Source organism: Ixodes scapularis, unplaced genomic scaffold, assembly GCF_016920785.2.
Source record: "Ixodes scapularis isolate PalLabHiFi unplaced genomic scaffold, ASM1692078v2 PGA_scaffold3__209_contigs__length_174095766, whole genome shotgun sequence".
NCBI classification, from domain to species: domain Eukaryota; kingdom Metazoa; phylum Arthropoda; class Arachnida; order Ixodida; family Ixodidae; genus Ixodes; species Ixodes scapularis.
In genome coordinates, this window is record NW_024609868.1 from 124,644,553 (window position 1) to 124,664,896 (window position 20,344).

At 45.9% G+C, this 20,344-nt stretch overlaps 2 protein-coding genes across 3 annotated transcripts in view; both read left to right on the forward strand.

The window, feature by feature from the left end:
- The window catches only part of LOC8035163 (pyruvate dehydrogenase phosphatase regulatory subunit, mitochondrial), a 108,828-nt gene extending 104,356 nt beyond the window's left edge, over positions 1-4,472 (forward strand). Inside the window, exon 19 of the mRNA XM_029980335.3 lies at positions 4,079-4,472. Coding sequence (XP_029836195.2) covers positions 4,079-4,270 — 192 coding nt within the window. The 3' untranslated portion in view covers positions 4,271-4,472. The remainder of the gene's footprint in view (positions 1-4,078) is intronic.
- A 3,335-nt stretch (positions 4,473-7,807) lies between these two features.
- On the forward strand, positions 7,808-18,412 carry LOC115320217 (tRNA methyltransferase 10 homolog A). Of its 2 annotated transcripts, XM_029980334.2 has the most exons (7): positions 7,819-8,156; positions 8,923-9,073; positions 9,140-9,211; positions 10,447-10,518; positions 13,310-13,456; positions 14,332-14,437; positions 17,913-18,412. In XM_029980334.2, exons 1-7 carry the CDS (start codon positions 7,948-7,950, stop codon positions 18,047-18,049), a joined length of 894 nt encoding a protein of 297 aa, XP_029836194.2. In that variant the 5' UTR covers positions 7,819-7,947; the 3' UTR covers positions 18,050-18,412. The 2 variants fall into 2 exon arrangements, with proteins under 2 accessions (XP_040357882.1, XP_029836194.2); XM_040501948.1 differs by having other exon boundaries at positions 7,808-8,156; positions 8,923-9,211.
- The last annotated feature ends 1,932 nt before the right edge of the window (positions 18,413-20,344 follow it).

A 20,344-nucleotide genomic window follows, 5' to 3' on the forward strand; every position in this document is an offset into this window, starting at 1 on the left:
GATGCAACGGTTGTTTAGCCTTCACCAGAAGAGATAACAATACTGTAAATATGCATGTTTTTCGATTTGAGTCACTTGACGTCAGCTTTGCATGAAAGTGCGCGTTCCATATTCGCAACGTGCCGTTTTTAACCTTTAAAATTCCGGTTTCTGGTGTTAGGACACACACGGACGTTTAGGAAAATGGGGAGAGTTAGGAATGTCGGATGTGCAACGTCGAGCATGATAGTTCTGTGTTTAACGAATACTTTTCATCAGTGTTTACTAACGAGTGCTTGGTCTTCGTCCCCACTCTCCCTGAAGAGCTTTACGAGCGCATGCATCCTATTAACGTTAACTCCGCTGGTATTAAAACATTGATTGATAAACTAAAACTTACTTCGTCCGCTGGAACCGATAACATCAACCCTAAAATTTAAAAGAAACACCCGTGTTATTTCTAGTGAGTATTTGAAACTCATCTTCATTCAGCCCTCATCTCAAAGCTGGCTTCCATCTGACCAAAAGGTGGGAAGGGTAATTCCCAGTCTTTAAGCAGGGCAGCCGCTCTTCCGCATCTAATTATCGCCCTAATTCATTGACTTCAATTTCTTGCAAACTACTTGAGCATATCCTCTACTCCAATATCATGAGGCACCTATCATCCCATTTCTTTTCTTTAAACAGCAGCACGGTTTTCAAAAGGTACTTTCCTGCGAAACGCAACTCTGCGACTTCATCCATGACTTGCACACTAACCTTGAATGTCAAGTCCAAACTGACGCAATTTTTTTTTTTTTCAAAAGCGTTCGGCCGTGTCTTTCATCAACGCCTTCTTTCTAAGCTATCATCTTTTTGCCTCGACCAATAACCGTTTGCATGGATTCGTGACTTTCTTTTTTCCCGTGTACAGGTCACGTCCATGATGATCATGAATCTTCCTTAATAAATGTATCTCCTGGTGTTCCCCTGGGGTTCGTACTCGGGCCCTTACTCTTTTTAATATTTATTAATGACATTCCCATTGGGATTTCTTCAAAAAAACGCTTTTTCGCCGACGACTGCGTCATCCATAACAAAGTAACTTGTGTGCAAAATAATAACCAGCTTCAGGAAGATCTAGATAAAATTAACAATTGGTGCAAAGAGTGGATTATGTCACCAAACAAGTATAAACGCAAACTAATCCACTTCCCCAAGAAAACAACCACTCTGTCATTTAATTACTTCTTGGACTCCGATCTGATTGAGACCGCTACTGTGTATAAATACCTTGGTGTAAGACTAACATCTGACCTTCCCTGGAATAACCACATTGAAGTCATTACCGCCGATTCATCTGGAACTCTTGGACTAAGCAAACGTAACTTAAAAAATCGCTCCACCCTTTGTCCGTAAGCTAACCTTTAACACGTACGTCAGAACAAAAATAGAATATGCTTCAACCATCTGGAATAGCCATCGACTGTACCTCATCAATACGCTGTAGAGGCAGTTCAGAACAGAGCTGCTCGCTTCATTTCATCCACTTATGACTTTTCTTTCAGTGTCTCGGCGCTAAAAACTGAACTAACCATGTCCTCTTTGCAGCTTCGCAGGAAAGTCTCTCAGCTGTGCCTTATTCACAAAATCTACTACCACATTCCCGACCTCAAAACCACTTTGTTATTACCCCTCGACCGAACATCTTCTCGCCTCAACAACGTCTGCACCATCAAACACACTTCTGGCTCTACGAACGCTTTCAATTGGTCATTCCTTTCTCAAGCCATCAGCCACTGGAACAGTCCCCCATCCTCCATTGTCACCATCTTGGACCCTGCTGATTTCTCCTCTGCAGTAAAACTACACCTTTCTTGGCCCATGTGATGGTGTGCGGGGCTAGGCAGATCAGTGAAAACAGTTACGCAGAGCGCTTGCCAGGCCAGACTTGTACGTAGTTCAACTACTTTACTCAAGTTACTGTAGTTTAACTACTTTTCTGGGTAGTTTAGTAACTTTTAATTACATTTCTATTCTAGTAATCAGTAGTTTACTTTAACTACTTTTCCGAGTGACTTCCACTCAAATTACAAATTACTTTCTAATTTTAGTGGTTGTTTTGCCTATCAACAGAGAACAGAGGTCGGAAGGTCAGCTGATATTTGCAGAGGGGGAAGCATGCGGAGTAGAAAAGGGGGGGATGGGAAGGAAGAAAGTGATTTAGATAGTCCAAAAAAACCCAAAATTTTAACGAGCCCCCACTGCAACAACACTGCAACGAGGCGCGGGGAGCGAACAGACACGACGCAAGAGAGGTCGAGTAACTGTGGGATTAGCTCCGAATAGTGGCGTTTCTTTGTATTCCGAAGCTCAAGGAGACTTGACGCATTTGAAGAAAGGGCTTGTCCCCGCTTCTCTCCAATGTAGGAATTCTTGCCCACTACAGGAGGTGCACACACTGCTCCTTTTACGGTGCAGGCGATAGAACCCCTAACAACGACGCTCACGCCGGATGGGCTGCTCGTGTATCACTCGAAGCGCGTTAACCCACCCCCACGCCTGCGTTCACGCCGCTTCGCGGTGACGGTGTGCGGCTGCTAATTACAAATCTATTAACCCACCTAGCCCCCCCACCCCCCGTACACGCCGCTTTGCGGCGTCCGGTCGGCAACCCAAGCCCCGCTGCCCCCCATGCACTTCCGTAAATAGAGTCGATACGATTTAGTTTAGCGATGTTTCGTCAACAACATTCGTTTTTTTAGTGTTAATGGTAAAAAAGAAATGTAAATATCGCCAAATGCCTCGACAAAACAAAATGTTCGAGAAAAAAAATAAAAAGAAGTAAGCCGGCCCACACCATAAATAGAACCCGGGTCTGACACGTATGAGGCAGACATCTCACCACTAAGTTACGCTACCTCTTCGGAAACTCGCATTGCATCCGCTGCCTATGTTGACGGCGGCAGCGCCTATCTCCAAGCAAGCAAGCAAAACTTTATTTTGTGTAAGGGCCTACGTCCTGGTCTGGACGGCCTGTCCGGCCCATGTCTCGCGGATGGATTCCGTAAGGTTACCGTGTAGCCTTGTTCGTGGAGCAAGGCTTTACGAACCAGCCAATCCGGCGTGCGTGAGCACCGTTGCTAGGGTTTGTATCGCCTGCGCGTTAAAAATATGCCCGCGCGGGTCGGGTGGCAGTGCCCTTGGTATTTCTTGGGCGCCGCCGGCCTGTGTCTGCTCTGCCCAGTGGCGGCCGTTTCAGGGGGGGCAAAACGCATGCCTTGCCCCCCCACTCTGAGAACTGGGGGGGCAGGTGCCCCCCTTGCCCCCCCGGTTGGTACGCCCATGATGAGCTTCCTAATTTTTACAGATCATTCTTTCACCGTTGGCTTTCAATAATTACGACAACGTGATAAGCAACCATTTCTCACTTATAGTTCATAGATGAGATCTTACACATACTGCAAAGCCTGTTGCTAGTTCAGGAAACGTATGCAGACCAGAAGTGGGTCAGGGTTGCACGGTATATGGCGCCACCATGTTATGCCATCGTGAACAGTCGGTCACACCCAAACGCAAATGTCTGAGCCAGGCCTACTAAGTCTTTAATGGCCTATTTGCTCTACATATCTTCATCTTTGAAAAAAGCGAATATGTCATAGAGTTGGCGAGGAGGATACGCTGTGAGAAGGAGTAGGTGGTTCAGAAAATCCGAGCAAGCACAACGGAGTCGATTGTTGTTTAGTCGGCTGAGTCTTTCTTTGCATGACCCTGCTAACAACCTTTGGGGACTCATCAAAAAAAAAAAGGCAAGGAAAAAGAAATCGGAAACAAAAGCACTTTCCCGCTCCATGTCGTCGACTGTAATCCTTTCCCGAAGGGAGGACCGGTCACTCCAACGAGATGACAGATATCTTGGAAACCGGGCACGGGTTCTCCGCATATTTGGAGAATTAGCGAACGTCCGTGACGCGGCGCACGTCACCCCAAACTTCATGACGTTTAATCCTCTTCTTGGTGAAAATTTGTGTCACGCGAATACACCATAACGAACCAAATGCCACGGAGGTGTCGAGCGATTCCCGCCTGCAACCGAGCGTGGCCACTGCTCCCTGTGCAGGTCTGCCTGGGCTTTGTGGAGAACAGGGACGAGAAGGGCGTGCCCCAGACAGTCACCAACGACTTCATCCTCAAGAACGAGTTCACCGTGGACATCGGCGGCCACAAGTTTGCCGCACGCGCCAACATCCACTCGCCATCTCTGGCCTACAAGACGACCTCTCCTGACCGCCTTTACCTGGCCACGAGGTGAAGACCGTCTTCCAGGGACGTCGAGCTAGACCAGACGCGGGTTTCAAGCATCCCCGGTGGGATCCCGTCGTGTAGAGTAGAGAACTAATTTATTTGAGCTTCCTCCCCATGGACTCTGTGCATTGGCCACCCGGAAGGTGGTACCTTTCCTCTCAAGTTTGCAGTGCTGTCTATTTCGGAAAATAAAATGATGCCGACATCCCTGCCGTCGCTACTCTGATACTTGACGAAATGCGTAAACATTTATCGCGGGGGTTTCTCAGGCGAAGGATGGGAACTCCAGCTTTGCAGCGGTCTGCCTACTATTGTGTTCGAAGAATAAGTCTGTTCTCCCTGGTGTCGGCGGTTTCAAATGCAGCCACCGCAGCTTCCCTCGGATCGCTGCCTACGGTCTGCATACTGTTGTCTTCAAAAAGCCAAACTTTCCTCCCGGGCGTCGGCGGTTTTGTGCAAACGGCGGCGTCGCATAGGTTGTGCATGTTGAGGAAACGAAACCATGTGCCTATGCCCTGGTGCCTTTTTAAAAGCAGTACGCGTCAACAGCGGCACGTCATTGGGAGTGTGCGAGAAGACTCTTTCCCTCTTATGTAAGAGTGAAAATGTACGTAGCGAGTGAACAAACGAAGCAAAAGAGCACGGCGGGAACTGTACTGCGGCCTTGCAAAACCACTTACCAGTCCAAACCAAAGACGGCTGTGTGCGCCGGGGCAATAAATGCTCGCACGTTAAGAAGACTCCAACTACTGTCCTCCTTGAGCGGTTTCGCCAGTTGAAGCGTTTTATCTTTGAAATGCCTCATATCACCGATCTCATGTCAAGTGGCGCATCAGCCGGTGTCATTGCTATTTCCTTAGCCTGTGCGTGACCAAGCACACATCCGTGGGCCATTGGCACACCTAAATAAAGGTTGGTAGCGAGTGGATTAGAAAGGTGGATCATCTTGGCACGGAACCTGAGGGGGCACTGTCCACTACGAGGCTTTACATGTTGCCATTACTTGCAAGTGCAAAACATGAATCCCTTGTGCTACTGTCACATCCATATTCCATTCACCCCTAAGCTGACAGTGCAGCGAATTAACTATGCACTTGCTGGATCAGTCGCACGCCTATCTTTTGCCATGTGCACCCTTCCACCCCACGCGCAGAGCGAGCGGGGTCAAGTGGCGAAAGGGAGGCGGCATAGCTCCCACTGCACTGTCAGCTTCAGGTTTAACGGAGTGTAGGTAATCACAGACAAAGTGAATAAGGATTGTCAACTACTAGATTTGGAAGGCGTGCAACCGACAGCTACGTCCTGACATGCTCTAAAATATTTGAGGGGCCTTGTTCTTGTGTCAATTACAAAACTGGGTGCCACTGCTATACCTGCAGTCACCTGCGAGTTGCCAACGATGCATCAATGGCCACTGGTGCAACTAAATGTTGATGAGGCAAGCAGTGGCTGCCAGCAAGTATACTAAAGGCTCGTTCACACAGTTGCATCAACTGCGTTGTGCTGTGTTGTATTGTGCAGCACGGCGTCTCCCCATTGGCTCATTGCAAAGGTCGCTATAGCAACAGTTCGATGCAAACGGTCTCAATGCAGTCAAACGCAACTGTGTGAACGAGCTTTAATAAAGGTTGATCACTGGTAGCTGCAACCCAGCATTCTGCAGAGTACCTAGGGTGCAGCTACTACCGTATTGCTGGGAATCATTAACAGTTTTCTGATGGCCAATCTATCACTTGGAAGAACTGCCACCCCCTGTCAGAGACTTCGTTCAAGTATTCTTTGGAAGGAAATTCGGGGAAATAAAGGTGCATTATTAGGAAGTGGAGCGACCAAGGCAGAGATGCTTTGTACAAACTGGGAGGAGGTGTGTGTGTGTGTGTGTGTGTGTGTGTGTGTGTGTGTGTGTGTGTGTGTGGGGGGGGGGGGGGGGGGGGGGGGAAGATGGGAGCCCAATGGAGCGATAAAAGGTTAAGGATGCAGTAGATGCTCAGCTTCCAGCACAAGTTTTCAGCGTTTGATAAACCCACACATAGCCAAAGCCTGCGGTCGGCAAAAAACTCGAATCGGGAAGTCGGAAAATGGATTGGGACGTGGGGGACCTAGGGGTGGAGAAGGACGTTAGAATGTCGGCGGGGAGTCAAAGCAGTAATTTACAAATGATTGTGATTGTTTATTTGTCTTGCTATCTGTTCTGTTTTTTTGGCTATAGCTGTGCGAAGAAGTACAGTGATACCTCGGAGGCGGCAGCTTTCTACTTTGACTGGGCTACCTTCTTGGAGCCTGATGCTTCGACCCCAGTGAGCAATCGCACCGCCATGCTCCGGGGGCTCCTTTGTGCTACATGCACCGATCGAACGCCGTGCCAGATCCCAATGCCTCGCATGCTGACCCTCCTCAACGAAACCTGGACATATGCAAATCGGAGTGCCATCCTCCGCCAAAACAGCAATTCATCTCGTTGTCATCTTGCATGTATATACTCATTGCAGTATCATGTTCATGTTAGACGCGGCACCGCGGGCCTCCATGGTACAGCTATTGTCTCTCTGCGCTGCTACGGTTCTCCAGAGCCAAATGCTCATGCCAGGCTCTGGCTCATGGGGCTCATGCCTGCCGAACGGAGGATCAACTCCATCGTCACCTCCTCGCAGCTTGTACTGGGGTGCTATGTTGCGCTTTTTGGACTCCCAGGAGACTAGGGAGAGGGAAGTGACGTCAACGACGCAGCAAGCGCAGATTGGGTGTTGACTTTGTCTTCTTCTGTCAACATCCAATCTGCGTTTGCTCTAGTCGTTGACGTCACTTCCCTCTTCCAAGTCTCCTGGGAGTCCAAAAAGCGCAACATAGCACCCCAGGAAACGCGACCCAGAAACCACGTGACTATGATCGAGACGTTGGAGACTAATACGGGCTCTCAGGAGGCTAACGCCGGGGCTTTGCGCGCGACACGTCGTCTGCAGGTTAGAAAGTATTCCAAGTGCTCGATGGGGGTCACGTAGTTTATAGGCCGCATTTGCAATACAAGCTGCAAGGAGGTGAGAAATATGTGGATCATCTGCAAACGTCTCCGCTTTTCCTCCTGCTTTCAACCTCGCCACGCGAAAACGCAGTGCATGCACTTTCGACCAATCGCCGCAGGAGGCGTCCGCCATTAAATTGCAAGCCGCGCGTTAGAAAAAGATGAGGAATTACTAAATACGACGGCCTTGGTAAGCGCCTCCGGAAGTCAGAGAGTATACAGGAGGCGTCGCCAAAGCCCAAATAAAGATATTAATATTATAATATTATTTCCGCGTGCAGCCCTGTCACTGGTATGTAGGCATCGCTTCAGGGTTCGAAACCGAAACTTATGACAGTTTAGCATTTTGTCTTGGAGAGTAATAGTCTAATTAAATAGGCAGTCACGAACAAATATTTTAAAAATTTGTGCTTGTGATTGTTTCTTTTGTGCTCGCTTACCGAGGTTAAGTTCTCTTGCGACCGTTGACTTTTATCGCTCCTGCCGTGAATTTACTCACTGAAAAATGCAGTCGGCGCTAGCCAGAACCTATCCGAAGCCTGCCCAGCCAGGCGTCCCGTCCACGCGCCCATGCTGCTTCATGCATTCGAGGTTTTCATCTGTGTTGGTCTTGTTTTGAACCCGAAGTGACGGTATCCGGGGTATACTTACAATTACTCGCACATATGGCTGAACAGACGACGAACCTGCAGGCTAGTTCCGGTGGAAACGGGGGAGATGACAGCAACCAGCCGGCATCCAAAGAAGTTTTTAACAGCATGACACTGGACAAACTGCAGACGTATCTAGCAAACAAGGGGGACGACATCTCAAAGAACCAGAGGAAGAAGCTCATGCGAAGGATAGAGTGGCTCAAGCACAAACCCGAACGCAAGTAAACCTCGTTCTCTGGCCCGTTTTTCTAAGCCGGCGAATGCTAGAATGCTAGTTCGTCGAAAGGCGCCTAAGGGCGGTAGAACATATCTGTCGAGACTGCACGCGCTCTCTGAACACCCCGGGGAAATGTGGAGGAAGTAGATGTCCCGTACGTTTGCGTAGGAGTCTGTCAACTCTATAACGTGGCCGGATCAATCGCTCGCGCTCGAAATGAGGTTGCCTTTCTTTGGATAATTGCTCAGCTAATCATTGAGGATCTGGTAGCACAGAGCATTGTTCGGGGAACCTGGACGTCAGCGCACAACTTTTGCAGCGGCGAGGACCCGAAAAATGTTTTCAAACCCGACGAGAAAAGAAGTGGTAGCACGAGGAGCACGAGTGGACATTCCATCGCTCGGGAGAAGTGTGTTTCACCGTCTCGCCACAGCGGGGCGCCCGTCACGTGGCTCCTCTCATCCGTTGTCTGCCGCTCTACCGTTTCAATTTCGGCGGCCGCTTCTCGTGGCGATCTGCCAGGCTTTGTCAGTATAGTGGAGGCTATGGTTCGAGGCAATATTCTCGTGCTTGTAGCTTCGGCTTTTCTTCGCACATAAAGTTTAACATGAGCGTGAAATCCAGGTTTGTTGGCGTAATTGAGCACTCTGGTGGTCATTCCGGTGTGGAGGTGCCTAGCTACCGCTGAAGCAGTTGGTGAACAAGCACTTGACAAATTGGGAGGGTTGTCGCAGGGTCTGCTTGGTTGACTGACACACGCATTTTGACAGGGCACAGCAGAAAGAGAAGCGTAAGCGTAAAAAGGAGGCCACCAAAGAGACCGCCGACGTGAAGAGGCCAAAGATCACGAAGATGGAGGAGTCGAGCTGTAAAATCAGGGTTGCCATCGACCTTTCACTGGACAAGCTCATGACTGAGAAGGTCGGATTCTTGCGGCATCGGGAACAGGCCGCAGAAGTATGCATTGTGGTGCTTTTTGTCTCGCAGGAAAGGGGGAAGAGCCTGAAACAGCTGCAGCGCTGCTACTCACTCAACCGCAGGGCGTGCAATCCTGTCCGGGTAGGCGACATTGTCCTCCGACTTGTTCATGAAGGGGGGCCGTGCATCCTTGCTTGCCACCGTCGACTTTAAGCAGTGTATGAGCGAGCCAGTTGTAAACCGCTACTCATCTAAACGAGGGAACTTCAGTACTGTATTCACTTGAAAATTAAGTGGCCTTCTTGTGAACAAAACCTGCACATCTGCTTTTGCTGCACGCCATGTGGAGAGCCGATAATTGCAATTTACGAATAGAAGCAGACGAACGACGAGGCATGGGTCGCGTTTGAACCTGGAATTGCGACCCAGGCTGTGGTTCGGAGGTCGTGAACACTGTTCAGTAACCCTGTAGAAGTAGTTTTTTTTTTGTGCAGATGTGGTGTGTGTTTTCTGATTTTGTGGTCTCCCATAGTTTTCAGTGATTGCCTTTCTCTCTGCCTTATGAGAGAGTAGGCATGCAGACTTTGTTCGCGGACAGGTTGCCCTTTTCTTAAATAAGTGCTGTGATCTGCACTACTGTACTTTGAACCCGGGAAGATCGTTTTGCGTAGTTAGCCTCCCTGCCTTCATTGGCTTACACCTCGCTCTTTTCAGCAGATGGACGTTGAGAGGTCTAGAAATCCATTCAGGTGCACATCATGTGATGATGCAGGGCATTTTAGTTGCTATTTTATACATTGTATGTTTGGTAGTTGGGAGCTTTGAAAGTTTTGGAATTCTTTGTAGTCCGTAGTTGCTTTAGCAGTGCTTTGTAATTGATCAATTTAACTAACTTCTTGCACATATGTGCAATCATCATTCACTTTTGACCAGTACTATTACAATTACATGATATGCAATTTTAATATCGCAAAATTGCAACATACCGTCCTTTGACTTGTTTAAAAGTGTGGTGACTGCTTACTTATGTTAATATTCTTCTTTGTTTGTTTGCTTTGTTCTATAAATTTCTTAACTTGTTTGCACATTTTTTTTTACATTTTAGTGCTTGGCTTTTAGTGTTTGTATACAGCTTGTATTCCAAATTTGTCTTGTACCACTCCCTTCTGTAATGCCCCAGGGCATTGAGGGTACTGGGTACTGAAATAAATATTGCCTATCAGTGCTGCATTCAAATGACTGCTGTACCCAAAAAAATTACCAATCCCTAGAGATTTTTTTTTTTTTTTTTTTTTGAAGCAAATATTGTACCACAGCTTAGGAACAGTTCTCCTTTCACCGTTATTTTATATTTTCCTCTCTTTTTCTTCCTGGAGCTATACCTGACAGGGATTGCAGGATCGTTCAAGCAAAGTGCAGCCCTGATCAATGGCTTCAATAATTGGGACGTGAGTAAGAGTGGACATTTCCCATCTCTTGCTAGGCTAGTTATGGTAGATCTCTTGGCACCCTGTTAAAATCATGCTTTTAACAAGTATGACCAATTTATTACCTTCCACTCACTTATTTGTACAAACTGTAACATAGTATTTTGTGCCCGCTTTAGCTGACTTTTTTTTCATAGAGCTGGTACTTGCTCAGAACTTTAACAGCATCTCACCGCATTTGCTGTTGTCGTTGATCTCTTTCAGTCTATAAAGTTGTTGCAGAGTGTCACAATTGTTTTCGAGATCTGTACATTTTGTTTGTCATGTTGTTTCGTTCAGGAGGAGGCTTACATCGTCCACTTTTGTGCAGTCTATGCACTCAGATAAACAATGCGAATATTTCCATGTTCTACCTGCACCATCAGCAGTCAGTATATGTGTTTTTAAGTGAAGACATGCAGGCAATGCCTGTATGTTAGTGGTGCAAAACTATCGGTGGTCGATTATCAAGAAACTATTGATAGTACTATTGATACTCGACTATCATAAAACTATCGATAAGACAACTGTCGTGAAACCATTGATAGTCGGCTATAATTGAGGCGATCAATAGTATACCATCGTCTGTCGACTATTGTGAAATTATAAATAGCCAACTATCAGAATGCTATTGATAGTATTTTATTGGGTGACAAAGAAGCTTAAAAATCCATCTCAGATATTATGTGAAGCTTGGAGAAAAACGGACCTGTAATGAGAGATTTCCGCATAATTATCGAGCAGTGGCATAGCCCGGGGGGGGGCTTATGGTGCTACAGCCCCCCCCCCCCCCCTTCCCTTTCCTGAAAAAAATTCCTGGCTATGCCATTGTTATTGAGGACCATTGGAAAACGGTGGAAATCCTTTCAAAAACTTTTGACTATAACCTGTTGAAAAACTATTGATTGTATACTAACTATAAGAAACTGAATGAAATATATTGGCAGTTAAATATCTGTATTTTTCATATAGGTTTTTGAGGGTTTTCAGCTGTTTTTAGTTTGCTTTCTGGGAGTTCACATTTTGCTTTTATAAACAGTTCAGTCAGGAAAATAAAATTCCTTCGTCGACCCTGACCTAGATGAAAAGACATTTGTAGTGTTTCTTTCAACCAAACAGCTTGCGAGAAAGAATGGGAACAATATTGCCTTTCTGAGTCACAAGCATATTTTCACTGAGATAATGTTCTGTTCACAGCAGTTTCGTTATTGAATCACGGGAAACTCGTTTTGTATCTTTTATATTTTATCTACTTAATGTCATGTTCCCAAACTTGTGGTATCTGAAGAATGGAAAAAAAAAATACATCAGTAACTAACAATGTTGGTGTTATAAGTTTTTCTTATTCCTTGTAATGTTTAATTTGAAGTATCCAGAACAAAATTTTTTATATCTATTGACTTAAAAATATTAAGTTATTCATTATCAGATGGGTCCTACATTTTTATGTTGTATTTTATACCAACAGGTAAATCTTTTACCAGCTGCCATTTTCAAAATCTGCCAAAATAGAATGGAAGAAAAAGTGGCAATATGTCATGGCAAACAAGACTAGTAACTGTTTTTGTCAACAGCTAATTCTTGACTTTTGGGAATTAGCTATAAATAGTCATCAGCAAAAAAAAAAAAAAAAAAGTATGATCCCTATCAGAGTTTTTATTTTCACCTGTCAGTGATCAAGACAATGAGAGGTAATGGGTGACAATTGATGAAACAAAAGTATGAAAAAGCTAGTCAAAAGCCCCGAAAATCTAAGACAAACAAAAAAACAATGTAATTTTTATCTTTTTTATGAATGGGGGCATACTACAGTGCGTAGCCTGACATCTGAACCACAGGAACATACAAAAGCACAGGAAAAGTAGCACAGTGCCATATCTCTTTTAGCACTAAAATTATTCTATGAGAATGCAACTTTATGCTTAGTTTCCTTTCCATTTCATGGTCTGCTCAGAGCCCTGCTTTATCTGCCCATCCATATATGTTGTTATCTGCCTTTTGGGCTGCGCTCTCATTTCTTGTAACACTGAAAACTTCTCTGAAAGTTGACTTTCGATATTATTGATAGTGAACCGAGAGCCAGCTATTGATAGTCTACTATTAATAGTACTATTAACAATCCACTATCAATAGTGTTCGACACTATAGACACTATCAATAGTTTTCGAAAAACCATCAGTAGTATTGATAGTAAATTTTTCTATAGTTCTGCACCACTACTGTTTAATAATTATCATCTAATAATAATAATGTTAATCTTTAATGACTCAGGAAAGCCACGGAAGCGCGACAGTTCAAACCACACAGCCCGCGCCATTGGACAATGGGGCTCTGAGTGTGTTAGTGCCCCGTCACTTGCCTTGACGGAAAAGGAGTGTATTTTTCTACTCAGATCGGAGAGCAACGGCGCCTGCAGATGACTCTAGGAACACGTGTAGTCCTCCTCTTGTGTTTTTTTCTTGGCTTTTGGGCCGGGCAAATTGTGTATTTATACAGGTTGTCAGTGCCAATAAAGCTCAGTTGTAAGTCAGCGCTGTGTGTGTCTACCGCCTTCTACTCTGTCCTTGTCCTTGCGCTGTTTGTTTTCCGCTAATATGGGTGCACTAAGGGAGATTTGTTTTGAAATTGTTCATTGGAGGCAATGGGGCTTTAAGCATTCTCCTGTGATGGTTGAGTATATGAACAATAGCAGAAGCAAAGTATCTGGTCACTTGAACTTTTCTTGTGGAGTGGACTGGATTACACGGTGGTGACTTGCCTGGTGTCTCTACAGGTTCACTTCTCTGAAGGGGACCACCTGAGTTGCTTCGGAAAAGAAAACGTGGTCTATCTGAGCAGCGAGTCTGAAAACGAGCTGCAAGAGCTGGAGGAAGGCAAGGCGTACGTCATAGGCGGACTCGTTGACCACAACAGGTGCAAGGTTCGTGTTCGAGCCTTTTGACGCGCGGGATGGCCAAGGTGCTGTGGCTCGGGTTGGCTAGAGCCACTAAATAAGCCACGCTTTAAAGCAGATGTCTCCATACTTTTTTACTAAGGAACCGGACTGGGGATTAGTCGACGTCTCGAGGGTAGGAAAATAAATAAGAAAATGCAAAAATAAGAAAAAACTAAATTTATAGTTCTTGTTTTTTCAATATGTCCGTGGCCGCGTCGGTTGCACATCGCAGCCCCGTTCCTTTATGCATGCTTATATTTGCGCCAATAGCAGGGGGCCTGCTAGGCCGTGCCTCATGCAGGGGCTCTGAGTTGGGCACTTGGCGGGAAAGTCGGCTAGTTCACCGACTGCCGCAATTGGTCAGCACCGTGCTTGAACTTGGCACTGGCCAACCGCAGTGGTCGGCGATATTGCCGACTTTCTTGCCGAATGTCCAGGCTTAGAGCCCCAGGGCATTCCTGGAACGAGCGCGGCCAGCTGCGGGCCGGTTGGAAGGCCTCCGCAAGCTGGAGTTTGGAGACCCTGCTTTAGAGTAATGGCATGGCAGCCATCTCGATCCTCAAAATCTCGGTTGCCAGTTACCTGAATCATTATCTGGAATTGCAGGACACGCTTTTCCATCCTCCAGAAATATTGAAACCGTTTGCAACAGAGGAAAATGATATCGCCTGAGCTTTCTGACACCCTTTTGAAAGCTCGGGGAAATATGTTTTCAATCGTAGCAATCGCCAATTGCGCGCGCTCCGCACTAAGCGCCAGAATGGCGGTGCCCACGAGAAAATCATGAATTGAAGTGCCTACACTCTGATCGTATCTAGTGACTCAAGGTTTGACCTGACAGAGGAGATGTGACTGTGCAGGGCCTGTGCCACAGGCTGGCCGAAGAGCAAGGGGTGCAGCACGCCCGTCTCCCGATTGACAGCTACCTTGTCCTGAAGACGAGGAAAGTGCTCACCATTGACCAAGGTCTGTCTTCCCTTCTTTGAAAGCAATAAGAGAGTAGGGTTGAGGTACTCGTTGGTGGAGTGCCTACAAAGGCTAGAAACAAATCTCATAGATGTACTTTTCTGGAAACTCCCAAAGGCCCAAACAAGGCACGCGAGCAGTGCATTCACCAACAGTATGTTTCATGCTTCCAGTTTTCTTTCCAGTTTCGCTCTCGCTCGCTTATACTGATAACTTCATCAGTTGTTCGCCGTTTTGCCGGCATTTGAATAAGTGGCACGGCCCAAGACGTCATAGGCTATGGATCTTATTGAAGACTAAAGTTTTGCTCCGCTTCTGACTCCATTGTAAACCTCCTTGTTGCGCTGATTTCACGGAGTGTTTGCGACACTTAATGTATCGCTGAATAAAAATGGGACAGAGGAATTGAAAGAATGACACTTCAATCACTAAAAGCTTTGTTACAATGATAGGCAGGGTGCTTTCAGTTGGTTGGTTCGAGCATGAGCTGGCTGCCTTTTGTAGTGCATGCTTAAAGCTTGTGCTACGCCAAAGCACGGAGGAAGGTAGGCGCTTGTGCTGGGAGGCAATTTTCACCAATTTTAAAAAACTGCAGTAGTATATTGGTTATGGGGCACTGTTGAAGATGCAGCGTTACCAGTATAATATTTGTTTCTCTGTATGAGAAGTTTTTACCAAACTTTTAGGTCAGTATTGCTCATTCCTCGTTACTATGTCAATTTAAATTGCTGATTTCCCATATTTAGAACATGACTCCAATTAAGAGAAATTTTAATTTTTTTTTGTCCTCTACTTTTTTCAGTTCATTGCTGTTATTTTGCACAGTATGCAGTTAAGTTTTAAGAAAAATACAACCTTTCCTCATAAATGTGTTCGACATCTTTGCACTGCTAGTGAGTGTATGCACTAGGTATTTGTATGTACTACTAAAAATATTTATGACATAACTAAATAGTCAGAAATTCAGCTGTGCAGGCTAATGAATCAAACCCTGTCTAAATAAATTGCACCACTCGGCTTTGTGCACCAGTACACTATAATTTATCACAAAGGTGCAGTTAGGTGGTCAATTTATTTGCAGAATTATGAAATGCCCTAATGTGATCATCGACTGATAGGAAGTTAAGGAGATTTTATGTCAAATTAAAGAAAAAGTGCTCCCTTTGTTGTTTTGTGAAAACAGTATATGGTATAGACCAGCATTCTCAAATGGGGGTCGCAAAGGCAATCTAGGGTTCTGCAAAGCCCTGCCTATCAGTCAAGCCCGGAACTAGAAGCTGCATTTTTTCAGAGCGAGGTGAAAGATTCAAATTTTCGGGTGAGTTTTCTTGTAGGTATGTGAATGAGAGAAGACTACTTCATATGAGCCTTTAGTGTATCCATTTATTAAATCGTTATCATAATTAACTTATACTTTACCCTTCCCCTCACCACAAACGGGGCCCTCCATGATCTCTGCCGATTCACAAGGGGTCCGGGAAACATCAATGGTGTAGAACCACTGGTATAGACCTTTGCAGAAAGAGCTCTCTGGCCGCCGCCATTTTGCGAAACGAGCGACCCCTATCGGCCGGAAATTTCTGCCACCTGCCTGAGCTGTGGAAACCCGGTCAGCGCGACCCCCCTCTGCATTGTGCATTCGGGGTTCGCCAGCTTTTCTTGAAAGTTTTTACTTTTTTTGCCTGTTCAGGATGCTTACCCTTTTTATGTTATTTTTTACTGTGAGAACCAGGGAATAGTAGTGCTCGTAGCCTGCTCGGCCTTCGGAGGAAATGAATGAAAAGAGCGAACGTGAAGCAGCTCGCGACGCGGGCTGTTCGACGTCCTTTGAGGATTATTTCCGTTGACATAACCTCCGAAAAGCGTACTCGGCTATGTTCCCGGTCTTCGCGAAAAATAGCTGATAGGGTCCGGGGATGGAATAGACACATTCTTCCATTTGCTTTGGTGCTGTGCAAATAAACAGCTCTCCTCAAAACAAGCCGGATTCCATCCAATCGTCTTGAAGTGGCTGTCATCGACACTGTGTATTGGATATGCTGTGTTTTTTTAAAATTCTCAAATCCTCTTCAGATAATGCCGCACCGTGTGGTATGTACAATATAGGCGTATGTTGTTCGATTGGTGAGGCTCTTTGAATTTCATGTTTTAAGGGCTATTCGGCTAGCCTGTGTGGTCAAATATTTTCGACAGTTAAGACCTTTTTAGATTGACGCGGCTGAGTGCATGGTGCCGTGAACAAAATATTAACATAATATGACCCAAACATTTCTGTTGCATTTGTTCTGTCGTGCACAGACTCACAAAAATAGCTTCATTTGTTTGTTTTTGTTTTCAAAAATAGTACAATGCTTTCCTGAAAACTTTGAGAACTTCTCTTTGCCATAGAACACAAACGAAACAATAAAATGCGGCAATTTTGTCACTACTCCGGAATTGCGCCTATGCAGGCTGCCACAGCCCACTGACGAGAAAACCCACAGCCCAGCGCAGTCGGGCAACTCTGACGTACACTCTCAAAATCAGATTGCACGCTGTAAATCGCTTCGCTTGAGACTGACGCTGAAAGGTCTAGAGGGAGGAAAATTATTCTTACTTTTGTTTAGTTTGCTGTTCTTTTCAATTCTTGGCTTATTGCTATCAAACATGTTTGTTTGGAACATATTACTTGAAGTGTGACTTCATAAAATTCTGACTAATATCCCCTTGCATATTGTCCAATAGTGGACATTCAATGTGTTCTGCATCAATAAATGGTCCAATAACCTCCAGCAATGTTGTTTTTTTTAGCATGAAGAGGTTTATATCTGTATTGAACTACAGAAAATTGGTCTTGGTTACAGCAGAGAAGATAGTTTGGCCAGTTGGTTCATATTGACGTGTAGTCTTTGTTAGTAAATTTTGGTTCTTTCTACATTTTTACAAAACAAATGCACCATCTAGTCACACCAGTTGCAACACCACATGATGTAGCTATGATTAGGCAAAACTGACTGTACTAAGGGAGTGTTCTACTGTGCAGTAAAAATGGGATTAAAGTAATGTTGCACTACTGATAACGTAAAAAAGTTGCTTATGTAACAAAGTATTTTTTTTTAATAACTTCACTGCGGAGAGGTTTTGTTTGTAACTAGAGCTTCAGCTTCAGAGTAGTAACAACACTTTAGCCATCCTGTTGCTTAAGATCATTGTTGCCAGCAATCTCAAGCATTATCCGAAAACTCGGGCCACATTATTTTTTTATCCACCATAAATGTTAAAAACAGTCTGCGACAGAGCAAAACGCTGTTGCCCAAGATTCCTGACTCCGTGTCTGAAGCTGAGGAAGCCACATTTTTGGATCGTCACCAGTTCCGCCTTCTCTGCACAAGCGCCTAAGTGGCGGTGCCCACAAGATAATTGGGAATGGAGTGCCAATACCATAAGTGTTTAGTGACTCTGGTTGTAACCAACGGGACCTCTGTGTGGCTTGCAGTATTCCAGATCCTGCTCAAGGTCACAGAGGGGCTCTCCTGGAAGGACGCCTTCTTGGAGACCATTCCCCAGCGGAAAGGAGCTGTCGCTCTTGACGACAAATCTGAAGATTCCAACGAGACCCCGCAGCTCAGCTGACAAGGCCTCCGGGCCGCACCTTGAACACCTAAGCAAGCGAGCTTCTTTGTAAGTTGTGCGAGAAGATTTCGCAGCAGCTTGAAGTTCAAGGCCCTAAATAAAGACATTCCCGTATGTTGGGGAAAGCATTCAGCAGTGTAGGGACTGTAAAGGGTGGGGCACTGGCTGAAAGGTGGCATCTGTGAGAATCGGACTACTATGTGGAATGTCGTGATGGTGACTAGCAGAAGACACTCAAGTTAATGCAGGCGAGTTGTTGAAACGGTAATTATCTCCGACATTAGCTCTCGGATATATGTCTTGTTCAGAAAGAAACTGAACTTCCAGAAAATAAAAAAATTAACTAGTATGTTTACCAACAAATCAAACTTGCCTCTTTTAAAATTGTACTTATGCAGTACTCTCAGTGGTTCTTCCATTTCAGGGATGCACCGTGGAAATCACTATCTGGAATGCGATGCATGTCCTGCAACAAAGTTTCTTTTTTGGTGTCTATCGTCTGAAGTCAACGACCCTTTAGTGTCGATTTCAGCTTCGGAAACAGAAAGAACTCGACAGTGACCTAATCGGGGGGTAAGGTGACTGTGGAATTATTCCACAAACCTGGAGTGAGGCATGAGTGGCTTCATTGTCATGGTGAAGCATCCACTTCTTGTTTTTCCACTCATCTGGCCTCTTCTGTCGCACTGCTTTTCAAGCGTTTGGAACATGGACATGGAACTACACATTGGCAGTGTAGCCACATAGAAGAAACTTGTGACAAATGACACCCCTGCAGTAAAGAAGCACAACTGACACAACCTTTACATTGGATCAACATGGTTAAGCCTTCTTCAATCGAGGGGCTGATTCTCCCACTTACTGTGAGGACTTTTGTTTGAATTTCTTATTTATACAACCAGGTTTCATCACCTGTTACCACATTTTTTGGGAAGTTTTGATCTGCACTGGCACAGTGTGACAGGTCACTGGCTCAATGTGGCACGTGTCCCGTTTGGCTCCTCTGTTTGGATTGGTCGGGACATGTGACCAAAACTTGGCAGCTCCACGATCCATTTGCAGTTTTCAAGTGTGACATCATTTATAAGGCCACCAAACCGTGAGGTTGTGTGTGCAAGTGTTTAAAATACAGTGACTCAATATCAGTGGTGCAGTTTCGAAACCATTATTTGACTTCTTCCTGCCTCGTAGCGTTTTTTCGGGATACTTGTTCTCTCCCCATAAAATTGCTCACTTTTAGCATTAACCAATCCAGTGGTCCTTATTCCCTCATCTTCAAAAGGAAAAAAAGTGCTAATCAGGTAAATAATATTACCGAGAGAAACTCCGAGGCAATCATATGCAGAGGTCGGCATTTTAGGTCGCCCTCACTCACCCTCACAGCCACACTCACATAAGCCCCTCACTCACCCTCACCCTCACAGCTACACTCACCTTCGGCCCCTAACTCACCCTCACCCTCACAGTCACACTCACCTTCAGCCCTTCACTCACCCTCACTGAACCCCACGGCCCTCACGCACTCACGGCCCTCACGCCCCTCACTCACTCATGGCCCTCACTCACTCATGGCCCTCACTCACTCATGGCCCTCACTCACTCATGGCCCTCACTCACTCACGGCCCTCACCGCCCTCACGGCCCTCACCGCCCTCACGGCCCTCACGGCCCTCACGCACTCATAGCCCTCACGCCACTCACCGCCCTCACTGCCCTCACGGCCCTCACGGCCCTCACCGCCCTCACGGCCCTCACGGCCCTCATGCCACTCACCGCCTTCACGCCACTCACCGCCCTCACGCCACTCACCGCCCTCACGCGCCTCACCGCCCTTGCGGCCCTCACACCCCTCACGCACTGATGGCCCTCACGCCACTGAGACCAGCTTCAGATGGGGCAATTTCGCCCAGAAACTTTACGTCGCAACACCAGCAACACGGGCCGCCCGCGATCACACGCAGCAATCAATTGCTGCAATTTGCCATCGTCATCATAAAATTTTATTTTTCTTGCACTATTTAGACACAATTACGTGTTACAAACGTGTTTTTATGCATTTAAATCTCGTTAAGAATACTAATGCACCTTCCTGAAACAGTTTATTAAAAAAAAAAAAAAACGATTGACTTCAAACCAGAACCAAGTCTTTCGGTGTCATCATCACCGGCACGAGGTATCCCGTGAAAATGTTGCGTCCCTGATTGGATGCAGCCGCTTCGAACGCATTCAAATTGCTCCGAGTTGCTTGCTTATTTCGAGCCGGACCCGATCTTAGCAATTCGTGTCGATCTAGGG

Excerpts from the sequence above, each read along its gene's own strand:
- LOC115320217 (XM_040501948.1), top strand. The coding sequence starts at position 7,948 with ATGGCTGAACAGACGACGAACCTGCAGGCTAGTTCCGGTGGAAACGGG. Across the intron at positions 13,457-14,331 it reads TTGACCACAACAGGTGCAAG|GGCCTGTGCCACAGGCTGGC; the intron begins GTTCGTGTTCGA and ends GTGACTGTGCAG. Across the intron at positions 14,438-17,912 it reads AGTGCTCACCATTGACCAAG|TATTCCAGATCCTGCTCAAG; the intron begins GTCTGTCTTCCC and ends TGTGGCTTGCAG.